At 57.3% G+C, this 12,863-nt stretch overlaps 1 protein-coding gene across 1 annotated transcript in view; it reads right to left on the bottom strand.

The window, feature by feature from the left end:
- The window catches only part of Grm4 (glutamate metabotropic receptor 4), an 87,277-nt gene that overhangs the window by 36,900 nt on the left and 37,514 nt on the right, over nucleotides 1-12,863 (bottom strand). The window contains exon 3 of the mRNA XM_052164226.1: nucleotides 8,882-9,098. Within this exon, the coding sequence (XP_052020186.1) occupies nucleotides 8,882-9,098 (217 nt within the window). The remainder of the gene's footprint in view (nucleotides 1-8,881; nucleotides 9,099-12,863) is intronic.

Raw genomic sequence — 12,863 nt, forward strand, 5'->3', positions numbered from 1 at the left:
CACCCCCGCCACCCAGTGTTTTAGCCAGGACCAGTTCCTCCAAACCATGCTACCACTGCTGCCTCAAGGCTTTGCCATCCTGGTCCTGAAGCAAGAAACAGCCCTTCCTGTCAGCCTGACCCAAGAAGCCTCGGGTCTGATCCCGCCTCCTCCTTCCAAACCTTGGCACTGCCCAGTCCTGCCCCTCTGCTCTCTCTAATGGCTCTGGCTGCCCCACTTTGTGCTGTGTATCTTGTCAGCCTCAGGGAGAGGGCTAAGCCTGGGAGAGACAGGGTTCAAGTCCACAGCTGCTACTTCTTAAGTCTGGACAAGGTAAACCTCCCGGGATTCTGTCCATCACAAAGTATAAGAATGGACCATATAGGTGAGTGTGGTATAATCCTAGCAATCAGGAGGCTGAGGCAGGAGAATCACCTTGAATTCAAAGCCAACCAGACCTGTATGATGCAACTCTTATCTCAAAACAAACAAAATTGAGCAAGCAACCCCAGGTAAGGCTCACAGGACGGTGTCTGATGCTCGAACCCAGCAAACCTGCGCGCTGTGCTGCCCTGCACTCTGCTTGCCTCTGTGAGAGTCCCCAAGGGCTGTGTCTTCCTCTCCCCTGACCCCCCAGGTCCCAGCAGATACGGGGAGTAAAATTAACACAGGCTCAATGCATCTTAATTTCCAGCTGCCGTCCAGAAGATGGGTGCTGGAGATTCCTGGGTGGGGAGAGTCCCAGGGTGCCCCGGCCAGCTCCACCCCACCCCTACAGAGCAGCATTCAGGCAGGAGAGAGCAGCGGGCAGTTAGTGGTCCGGCCTGAGTGGGGAGAGCCGCGGCAGACAGGGATGAAATATTTAGAAGCCCACATCCCGGGGAAGTGGGAACTGCCAAGCAAAATGAAATGTTGAGATGTAATTACACAGGCAGCCCAAGCATGTCTCGCTGCAGGCGGCTCAGCCCCTGAGCCTATCACACCAGCCACGGGTAGGGAAGTCCTCCAGGGCCCTCCAGCCAGCCCCACCCTCTCTACAAGCCAGGCTGGAGAAGGGCAGCGGCGGCTGGGCTGACCGGTAGAGTCAGGGGCCTGTGGCGGACCCCGCCGTCCTCTCCCTGTTAGCTTCCTGGCACAAAATGGAGCTGTTGACCCATGCCCCGGAAGGGGACCCTAGATAGCCTTGGTGGGTGGCAGTGAGGTTGACATAGGCCTAAAGCAGCAGAAGCCAGCTTGATCCGGTTTGGGGTGGATGGAACCAGGAAACCCAGCTGCCTGGGGCTCCTGTTAACAAAAGCATGGATAGACCAGGTCAGGAACTGATCCACCCAAATTGCCCCAGACCCTGCTGCCATTAAAAGAAGGCCTGGAGTTCCAAACAGAGCCACCAGCCCTGAGGGGAAAATGGGGGGTGGGGGAGACATGCCTGGCAGGGAGGGAGGACCCTTCAAGCCTCAGTCCAGATGGCGGGCGGGGGTCCTGCCTAGATGCCCATCTTGCTGGTGCTGGGCAGTGTGTGTTAGATCCACTACCTCTTCTGGCTTGGCGTGGGACTTCGCTGTTGTCAGACCAACACAAGGTATGATGCGGGGTTGGGGATTGGGGGAAGACTTTCCCAAGTGGTGATAATCAGCCATGTCTCTAAGACGACCAAGAGCAGGATGGGACCCCTTTATGATCTAAGCCAGAGTCCACAGAAGGCCTTCAGTTTGCCCCGGCTGACCAGTGTGAACCAGGTCCTCACCAGGACCTCAGGAGCTCAGACAGCATCCCGGGCAGACCCAGCTGGCTAGCCACGCCCCAACTACACCGCTCTCCTGGCCAATCGGCCCCTCCCCCTCTCCAGCCGCTGTGGTCACTCTCCTCCCCAAGTCCAGAGTCCCCTTTGGAGGACACCCCAGTTCCCTCTTACTGTTCCCTACCCACCAAGAGCCTTGCCACCACAGCTCCGCTGAAGCACAGCTAGACACTAAAGAACAAGCAAGCTCAGATCCCTGGCTGGCACCTAGACTATAACTGGACAGCAGTCCTGAAAGGCCTCCCCCATGGCCAGCCCTTCCCCCACTCCTCCTGTGTTCCCTACCCCTTCACTGTCTTCTGCCTCCTCCCTCTCCCCTCTTCACAACCACAAGACTCTCCTCAAACAAGCTAACATTTATCCTCTGCTGCCTCTCAGGCCCCTCCCAACCAGATCACATCCTGGGTATCGTGCGCATTTCACAGAGAGGAAACTGAGGCCACCTGTGAGCCAGATCCTGCCTGGCTGCCTCTGGCACTGTGACTCAGATCCTCCCTCCTCCCCTTCCTCCTCTCCCTCCTTCCCTTCCTCCTCTCCCTCCTCCCCTTCCTCCTCTCCCTCCCCCATCTTCTAGGTAGCTAGTAACTCATCCTGCCCCTCTCCCCATGTTCCTAAATCTGACCTGGGGCCGGGCAGGACAGTTCTCTGAAATGGCAAGGGCCTCCGGGCCTTCCCGAGCCCTCCTGGTCCCCTCCTACCCCCTTCCTTCCTCTCCCCTGCTTCTCTCCTTGCCTTCCTGCTTCCTACACCCAAGGCTTCCCTTGGGTCCCAAGGCATCGTTAGCTTCCTTCTGGCTCGTTAAAGATTTGCATAGAATTTGCATAGAATAGCCACATGATCACTGGGTCTACAGCAAAATAGAGCCAGATGTAGCACTTGTGAGTCCACGAAGGTAGAGACCCAGGAGCAGGAGAAACCCCAGTCTAGGAGGGCAAGTGCTCACCATGGGTGGGCGTGCCCAGAAGAGTCTCTGCCCTCCAAACCTCACGGGTGTCCTGGAGGCTAGCTGGCCTGTCTTTATCATTTTCCCAACAACCACTCAAAAATAGAATTACCTGAACTTCAGAGGAACCAGGAGCCCAAAGGAACCCACAGCCCACTCACAGGGGTGGGGGGTTGGGGGGAGTCACCACGCACTCTGCCCGGGTGCCTGATCCACCTGCCCTCTGCCCTGCTTCTGGGAGGGACACAGCCTTCTGAAGGCAACAAAAACAGATCCCTCCAGGACACCCTCTGGGCCAGGCCCTATCCTAGGTCTCCCAAAGGAAAGGAAGCTCTTTCCTGACCTGGCCTGGCCTCCCCATCCTGCAAACACAGCACACACACAAACACACACACACACACACACACGCACACGCACACGCACACACACGCACGCGCACACACACACACACGTACACACACAAACACACACGTGCACGCACACACACGCACACACACAAACATACACACGTACACACGCACACATGTACACACACACGTACACACACGTACACAAACATATGTGTGCGCACACGCACACACACGTGTACGCACACGTACACACGTGCGCACACACATGCACACACACACATGTACACACACGCACACAGACACACATACACACGCACACACACACACACCCTGCCGTGCATGCTGACTGCTGGAGACAAGTGCTTCAACCCTTTCATGTCAGCTTCCTAGCTGAGCGGGACCTGCCTGGTCACAGCAGTGTCCAGGAATAAATGTGTTTGGATAAGAAAGAAATCGGTACCAAAGCAGAGGGGAAGGGGCTGCGTTCACAGAGGCTTGGCTGGCTCAGCGCCTACAGCCTGCCTAGATCAGGAAGACGCCTACAGCCGCCCTGCACGGCCAGCGCGCCGCTCTCCAAGGTGCTGACTTGTGGGCTGGCTCAATGACCTCAGCCCTAGAACCCAGGGATGTGTGAGCTCACAACTAGACCATAACCGGATCTTCTCTTCTTGCTACCCGAAGCCCTGGGTCCAAACCCTCACCTCTTGAAAAACGTGTGTGTGTATGTGTATACATCCATGTATACATTATACACACAAACACACACACATATATGTATATGGTGGGTGAGTGTGGGGTTGTGTATGTGAGTATGGGTGTGTGTGGTATATGTATGTGATATGTGTGTGCGAGCCTGTGCATGTGTGAATGTAGATGTGAGTATGTGTGACTGTGACTGTGTGTGTGTGCATGCATGTGTGTATGTGTGACTGTGTGCATGAATTGTGCGTGTGAGTATGTGTGTGTGGTGTGTGTATGTATAGGTGAATGTGGGTGTATATGGCATGTATTGTGGTGTGTGTGGGTGTGTATGTATGTGTATTGTGTGAGAGTATACATGTGGTATATGTGTGTGTGAGTCTCTGCATGTGTGACTAAGTGTGTGTGGTGTGTGTGTAGTATATGTGTTTGTAAGGTGTGTATGGATGTGTGTATATCTGGGTGTGTGTGTATTGTGTGAGAGTATGTGTGTGGTATATGTGTGTATGAATCTGTGTATGTGTGATTTTGTGTGTGGTGTGTGTGTGTGTATTGGGGGATATGAAGGTATATGGTGTGTATGTATATGTGTTATGTGAGTGGTATATGTGGGAGGGTGCGTGTGTGCATTTGTGTGTGTGTGTGGTGCACACAGCCAGAGAAGCCAACACTGTCTCTCCCTAGCACTCTCAGCCCTATCCTCACCTCACTGAGCCTACAGTGGCGCTGGTGACCAGTGTGTCCCAGTGAGCCTCTTGCCTGACTCCTTTCCTCTCTTTCTCCCTGTCCCTCCCTCCCTAAACACACACACACACACACACACACACACACGGCTTATACCAGGGCTAAAGTTAGGCCTGGCACCGAGATGTTTCCATTACAACTGCCAATGACCCGTGTCTGGAAACGAATGTGTGTTGGGGTGGCTCTCAGGGAGTCTCAGAAGACAGGCAGGCTGGCGGAGGAGCTGGCCGGGGCGGCAGAGTCTGTCCACACTCATGCACTCTGAAAGGGAAGTCTGGACTGCACGGAACAAGGCAGAAATGGCCTCAGTATCCACACGTGAACGCGTGGAGGAAGACACCTGGCCCCTTGCTGGTCCCACACACAAAGGACTGAAAGGTCTGGGGAGGGGTGTGACTAGGGTCTCGCACGTGTACACAGACGGGGTGGTGGCGGAGCACAGCTGGCGGCACGCTGCACGGTGCCGGGCCTGGAACAGGGCCCCACGGAAGCCTGGTGAAAAACTGGCTGCAAGCTCCTCCCTGGGAACAAGGTGCTGGCTTATCCCCAGCCCCAGTGCAGGGGCCACGGAGGGAGCAGCCAGAGAGGCTATCAGACAAGGGAGAAGGCCATTAATCTGACAGACCTGAAGCTTTAGCTGTTCTTGGACAACCAGAAACAGCTACCAGGGACCCTCTCCATTCCAACATGCTTTTCAGAGGAAAAAGATGGATGTAAACTGGGGTTTAAAGGCCTGTGGAAAGGATGGGAGGGTGCTGGGGGAATGGGGTCTGGGGACAAGGGTCACCATGGGACCTGGCATCCAATCACTGAGGGGAGACGGGAAGCCAAGGAAGACTGAGAACGCAACCATGGGGGTCCAGAGGTCCCCTGCCCCAGCACCTTCACAGAAGCAAAGACGCCAAGGCTTAGAGCAGCACCCCACAGCCGGGTCTAGAACTCAGCCTAACTCGGACCTCACAGCATTGGGGGTGGGGGCTGGGCATGTGCTCTCTACTCCCATTCCCGTTAGGTTAAAGAGGGAGCCAGGGCCCCAAGTTCAAGGCTGCACACATGGATTAGAGCCCAATTCTTTTTACCCTAAAACATCTTCAGGTACGTCCCTCAGAATGTGTACGTGGCTTCCTGTGGAGGACAGAAGGCAGCAAATCAGGGCAGGACAGAAAGCCTGACTGTCTTCCTACTGCGGTCTGGGTACACTCTCAGAGACTGGCGGAGAGAGCCAGGGAAAGTGGCAGCATGCACGCATGTACACACACACACACACACACCAATGCCTCACGACATCTAGCCCTAGCGACTCACCGACCTGAGAGGTGTCAGCACCCTCCCACAGGCCAGAGCATCAGAGAAATCAGAGCAGACAGACAAAGTCCCCGAGGCGGACTGTGCAAGCGTGGGGGCTCATCTTCGTCACACGGGGTTGACCTGGCCATCACTAGCAGTCACATTAATGCCAACACCTTGCCAATCCCCAGCCTGGCAAAGACACCAGCTGGGGCCTGGTGAGCCTTGCCACTCAGCAGGGCGCCTCACTGTGGTCTGAGGGCAGTATCAGGCCCCAGACACTGAGAGGGAGACCACCGGCTGGGTCTGAGGCTCAGGGCCACCTGTGGGGGTTCTGGGCTTGGGAGGCAGGGCCTCCTCTTCCTGAATTCTCCGAGAAGAGCACAGCAGGCTAGGCCTCAGGCTACACCCCCAAGGAGTAGGCAGCCAGTGGGGGAGGGGTGTCCAGAAGCAGCTCAAGCCAAAAATATGCAGACACCCTAAGCTGAAGCCGAAACAGTCCCTCCTGTCTCCCCCTACCCCTGAGGGAACCTCCTAACATAGTAGCCGGACTGGCCCCCAAACACAGGCATGGCCTTCCTGAGCCCAAAGATGAAGCCTACACCTCCCCCGAGTGTCACCACCTCTGGGTGGCCGCTCTCGGAGCCTTCAGGCCTTCCCACGCCTCCTCAGAGCGAGCTGGGTCTAGGTACTCTTCGCCAGTATCTACATACACGTCCACACTGCGAGAAAGTATTTGTAATGGTTGGGGCAGGGGTGGGGGTGGTGTGGGATGTGACCAGCACAGGCAGGGGCTCCAACAACAGTCTCCACCACAGAACAAAGCTCCTGTCCCAGAACCTTCAGTCTGGCTGTGTGGCCTAGGGAAGGCCACTTACCCTCTCTGGTCTGTCTCTTTATCTTTGAAATGGCCAAAACCACGCTCCTCTGAAGGACGCAGAGCCATGTCCGAGGCAGAGAGGCCTGACAGGCTCACAGCCCATGTCGAGCCTTCCCAGCCTGTGAACAAGAGAAGCCCAGCCCTCCCCACTCCATCTCCCTCCCCTACAAGCCTCCCCCCACCTCCCAGGTGACTTATACTTCAGAGGACAAATCAATACAGTATGCGGCCAAAAACATCTTTAATCTTTCTCGGGGATTAGGCTATAAGGTGCTGTGGCCTCTTTCTCCCAGTGTTCAATTCTGATTTCAATTTGGCCTGCTGGAGCAGTTCTCTCTGTCCCTCTCCCTCTCCCCTCCCTCCTCTCCTCCCTTGCTCCCTCCCTCCTCCTCCCTCTGTGTGTCTCTCCTTCCTTACCCACCAAGCACTGCCTTCCAAATCAAGTCCATTTAGCAACAGGGCCAGGTTGGGGACCCAGTGTCATGGTGGTCTCAGGTTAACCAGGAGAACTGAAGGCCGTGTGGACAGCTGGACCTCAGAGGCATGGGACAGAATGCAGAGGTGGCCACATGAGGGGCCTCTTGCCAGACAGCGGGACAGAGGAGGCCGGGCCCAGGGTCTTGTTGCTTCTCTAGACTCAGGTTCGTTCTAAGCATCTATACTCTCTTCTTCCGAGTTCCCTACACTGGAAAAAGCCATCCGTGGTCCTGCCGTCAGCTAAACACACCACAGCCAGCTTCTCCTGTGCCCACAGGCCATACGCACAATCTTACATGTGTCCTCGTCACACCCCAGCTGGCTATGGACCCCAGCAAGGGGACGGCGTGAGCAGAACACAAAGCAGGCAAGGACAGGAAGCCAGAGGACACTGCTTGCCCTGGAACTTGAGGTCAAGCCCCTCACCTGCCTCTGTGCACTGTGTGACAGGGTATGCGTTTCTAGGGGACACCACTACACCACTGAGGCTGGCCTGCTCATATAAATGGTGTCCTCTCCCCATAAGACAGGGGCCACCCAGACAGCGGGTGCAGCGCATGACCTAGCACCTCCAGGCCGCCCACAACTGTGACTCTGAACCCTCTGTCTTCCCTAAGCGGCACCTTGTCCCGAGTCCCTTGGAGGACAGTGTGTGCTTTTAATAGCAGCTTGTTCAGGGCAGGGGCGACCCCTGAGATTACAGAGGCCCACAGCACAGGGTGGCATCGATCTCCCAAGAAAAGAGAGAAAGGAGAGAGGCCACGGCTCCCAGGCTCGGACCGGCATCACACCCTCCAACGCTCCAGACCCTGGCAAGTCTGCGTGGCCTGGCCCGGCCTCCTGTGCTTGCTACAGTGAGAGAGAACCCCACTTCCCACCCACCCTGCGCTGGGCTGTGGTCCCCCCACAATCCACCCACCCTGCGCTGGGCTGTGGTCCCCCCACAATCCACCCACCCTGCGCTGGGCTGTGGTCCCCCGTCAGCTTCCCCAGTACAATTAAAGGGTGTCTCTGAGAACTGCAGCAGGATTATGCCTGTAGGCCATCAGCACCCTCAACCCCAGGCCACGCTGCAGTTTTAGGAAAGGCAATTAGAGGTCTGGGCCCTGCGGGTATAAATATACACTGGCCAAGGTCGAGAGCAGCCGCGAGCTACTTAGAGCCCACAAGATAAGGCTGTCAGGGTCACCAAGGCCTCCCCTATACTCCTCTGTTCAGGGGACCCTAGGAAGCCACAGCATCCAGGGTCACCCACCCCAGGGGCCACCTCTGAACTCTCCTGTCACCCCTTCAGAAGGACAGCTGGAGCCCCCATCCTGATGCTAGCCCTGGCTGTGCTAGTGGCTTACCACCGAAGCCTCCAGAGTACCTGTCACAGGGGCCAGTGAGACAGCTCAGTGGGTAAGGCAGCGCGGGGACACAGCCCGCCCACTACGGAGGGTACCCCAACCCTGAACACCCCCCCCCCGCTTCAAGAACCTCCTGCTGACCACCCATGAAACTGGGTCCCTGATCCCTACCCACCTAAATAAAACCCTCTGGTTTCCTCCCTCCCCTGCCCATGACAGGACAGGGATGTCTACAGATGTCCCTCGTAGCCTTCCTCCATGATGGAGGCACACAGCATGTTGGGTCTGGGGAGAGGGGACAGCAGACAGGCCCAGCTCAGAGAGAGAAAGTCGGAGAACCCAGCAGCAGCGGTCCCGTCCCCAGCCACCACTCACCGCTCTCCCGGGACTTCTGGATGAAGGCCTCCACGCCGCTCTCGCCGTAGCTGCCCTCTGAGGCCAGCGTGGACACGTAGTTCCACTTGAGGGCCCGGACGATGTCCACCATGGCCTGGGCCTGGTGTGTGTCTGAGGGCACGACCCGGGAGAAGAAGTCATAGCGGCTGTTGTCACTCAAGTCGGGAGCGGTGGAGGCGTAGCTGATCTGGGGGATCTGGAGGTAAGAGGACACGCAGATCCATGGGCAAAGGCGTAAGCGGGGCAGTCCTTCCTTCCCACCCACAGCTCTGGGACCCCTAAACCCAGAGTCACCCCTCCCATGGATACTGCCTCCCCGTATCCAGGGAAGACCCCGTGAAATGGTGGGACAGGTCCCAGACACCGAGAGGAACGGGAACAGGTGTGATGGTGGCCACCCCTGCGCCCAGCTCTTGTCAGATTCTGAGGCCGCCTACCCCCCTGGTACGGGCCAGCAGAACAGCACCGAGCTTGCCTGCGACCCAGGGAACACTAATGGTCTCCAGGAATATTCCAGATGCAAAATACACACTCGGGTTGCACACGCATGGCGGGGAGATGGGGGAGCACACCTGGAACCTCAGTTTCCAAGTCCCTCTAGTCCCTCTAGTCACTACCCAGAAGGCTTCGGCTCTACGGTTCCCAGTGGCCTCTGTCTCCTGTCTCCTGGCCAGTTGCGGGACACAGCCCAGAACCCATCCCCCAGGTGCTGGTCAGAGCATCCTCTGAGAGCTCCTCTCTCTCCACCGTTTGGATACAGGGCCTGGAGAGGCAAGGCCAGCCCATAGGGCGCCCTAGGCCTCCATTCCCGCCCCTCCCCCAGCCACGGAGTAACGTGACCCTGTGCCATTAAGTGGCATCAGCCTCCTGTAGTTCCTTAAAGGCACAAGAAAGGAGTCCTGTGACCTCCTCACCGCCCTCCTCTCCAACACCATGAAAGCCACAGACCCCCCTGTCACCCTCCTTACCATCCCCCTCTCCAACACCATGAAAGCCACAGACACCCCCCCCCCCCGTGACCTCCTCACCGTCCTCCTCTCCAACACCATGAAAGCCACAGACCCCCCTGTCACCCTCCTTACCATCCCCCTCTCCAACACCATGAAAGCCACAGACACCCCTGTCACCCTCCTTACCATCCCCCTCTCCAACACCCTGAAAGCCACAGACACCCCCCCCCCGTGACCTCCTCACCGTCCTCCTCTCCAACACCATGAAAGCCACAGACACCCCCCCCCTGTGACCTTCCTCACCGTCCTCCTCTCCAACACCATGAAAGCCACAGACCCCCCTGTCACCCTCCTCACTGCCCTCCTCTCCAACACCATGAAAGCCACAGACTCCCCGCCCCCACCCCTCCTCACTAATCAGGGCTTTCAGCCACCACACAGACAGGCTAGGGAAGGAAGGCTCCTAGACAAAGATGGTCTGTGTCCTGTGGATGCCCTCCATACCCAGCCTGCACCCCTTGTGCCAGAAGCGCCTCTACCCACAGTGACCAGTGTTATGTCTCCGGGTGTGGTCACAGGTCCCTGAGGAATGACTATCCAGCTGAGGACCAGTGTCTAGAGATTTGCGTTGAGATACTCAGAGGAAGCTGGCGGTGGCAGCGGCACACCTTTAATCCCAGCATTTGGGAGACAGAGGCAGGTGGATCTCTGAGTCCAAGCCCCACCAGGGCTACACAGAGAAACTCTGTCTTGAGGCATGGTAAAGATGCTAGAAAGGAGATAACATGGCATCTCAGGTCTGCCTCACAGGAACTAAATGGCACAGGAAGAACAGACCAATTAGCAGAGAGCTAATCCTTGTTCAGTGACAGCAGGACTGTGAGCCTTGCTGCCCTAGTCTCTGCGAGGCCTTCATACATGTCTAAAATGTCCATTTTCCTAAAAGGATTACTATACAGAAGAAAATCAGATCCCTGCCACCTCTCGCCAACCCAACAGAACACCACGATCTGGGGCTAGACTGGAGTGCAGACAGCTGGGCCCCATCCGCTCACCCTCCCCCCAGGTCCTGGGACCCCACGCTTTCCCCACGCCTGCCCAGCTAGGCTGCTGGTCACCCACTCCCAACCAGGCTATGAGTGACGGACCCCCGAGTGCCCCGCTGTTAGGCTGGGACGCCCCCTGTAAGCTGCTCCCCCAACATCAGCAGCTTCACACCAGGTATGCGACCTCTGTCACCTGCCTGCACCCCATTCCCACAAAGGTGGGGGATCAGCACAGGGTTCCCGCAGGTAAGCCACGTGCCGAACTACCCCCACAGTCACCGTGGCCCTGGGAGAGATACCATCTTGTGACCAGGCCCGTGTACAGGATAGGAGACCAGTCCCTTCTCCCTGCCACCTCATGAGTTCTGAAGTTCCTGCTAAGAAAGGCTGAGGTTTGCGGGTTCGAGTCCAACTCGGCTGCTGTTGAGCTGGTAGCGCTGAGCCCACTTCCTTCTCCCCGGGCCTCAGTCTTACGAACTGGGCAATTACGAGCTGCTGGTAAATGTGGGGAGCCCCTGGGGCCCCAAGGATCAGGCCTGTGGCCCTCTGCGGTGCTCCGTGTGACCCCTGCCCTGCCTCCTGAACCCCCAATTTCCTCTGTCTTCCCTTACCCTCCCAGATCTGCTCCCCTGCCCTCCGCCACCTCTCACCCAACTCTCAGGTCTACATCCTTGAGTGTCTGCGCCCTCTGAGGCTTCCTCCCTCCCGCTGCCCCCCACCCCACCCCAGCCTGGAATGGGGGAGGGGCAGGGGGTACTGTGGGCCGAAGGGCCCTGTCTTAGAGTCAGCAACACCAAGTTCACGCCTGCTGATTCACGGCCGGTGCCCTCATTCTTAGCTCCCTCTGTCTCTGCCCGGAGAGATGCTCAATTAGAATTCTCCTCACAGGCGACCCTTCTCAGCACCGCAGCCCAAAAAACCTCTGGCCAGTCCCCTCAGTCTCCCCTGCTGGGGCCATACACAAAATACCCACTGCGTGGGAGGCTCAGCCTGGCCTGTGTGTGGAGGAGGCTGCTCTGAAGTGGGGACCAGCATCATAGTCACCAGGATCACTGGCCTGGTTCCACCCCCAGGTCACTGTGGCTCAAGGACCGGCTCACAGACCCCACCCTTCTCTGTGCTCTGCAGTCTGACTGGAAGAGGTAGGTTCCTCCTGGTTCCTCCAGGTTCCCCTCGGCCTCCCACAGCACCGGTGTCCCCTGTTCATGCTACCTGTCGTGTGGTCCCATCAGAAATATGAAACAGTGGGTGACCATCCAGCCCTGAGCTCTGGCAGACACCCCTGCTCCCTGGGAAACAGGAGGTGTCCATGGCCAAGTGCTACTTAGCTACGTCTTGAGAGTTAGGCTTCGGGTTAGGGTGCTCAGGTGACACACAGTGTGTCTGCCACTGGCACCCAGAAAGCTCTGATTTATGCAGGTGACCGAGAAGGAAGAACGTGAAAATTCCCTCCTCTACCCCCGCTGCATTCTCGGAGTGTCCGTCCCACAAGGCAATTAGAAAGCTGCTTCCTGGCTTCAGCAATGATCGAGCAGGAATCCCGGTGCTTCTGTGCTTGCACGTGTGTTCCAGAACATGCACTGAGTCACCCGAGCACATGGGTGTGTCACCCTACTTCACACAGCCACTGCACTGTAGCCTGCAGAGTGCCACTGGATCAGTGGACACCTGTCCCTGGGTCACCTGCCTAGCCAGGGAGTGACAGATCTGGAGTGGGAGGAGCTGGGCATAGAGGCACTCCTGAAATCCAAGCACTTAGGAAGCAGAGGCAGGAGGATTGCTATGAGTTCCAAGTTGGTCTAGGCTACATAGTAATACCCTGTTGAAGATGAAGGAGGAGGAGGGAAAGGAGGAGGAGGAAGAGGAGGAGGAGGAGGCTGCAGCTTAAGGCTTGGAAGGCAGGGACAGAAGACCCCCATCCTTGTTGGGTGGCCCCTGAAGGATCTGTGGTGAGGGTCCTGCACA

The sequence above is a fragment of the Apodemus sylvaticus genome, chromosome 19, assembly GCF_947179515.1.
Source record: "Apodemus sylvaticus chromosome 19, mApoSyl1.1, whole genome shotgun sequence".
NCBI lineage: Eukaryota > Metazoa > Chordata > Mammalia > Rodentia > Muridae > Apodemus > Apodemus sylvaticus.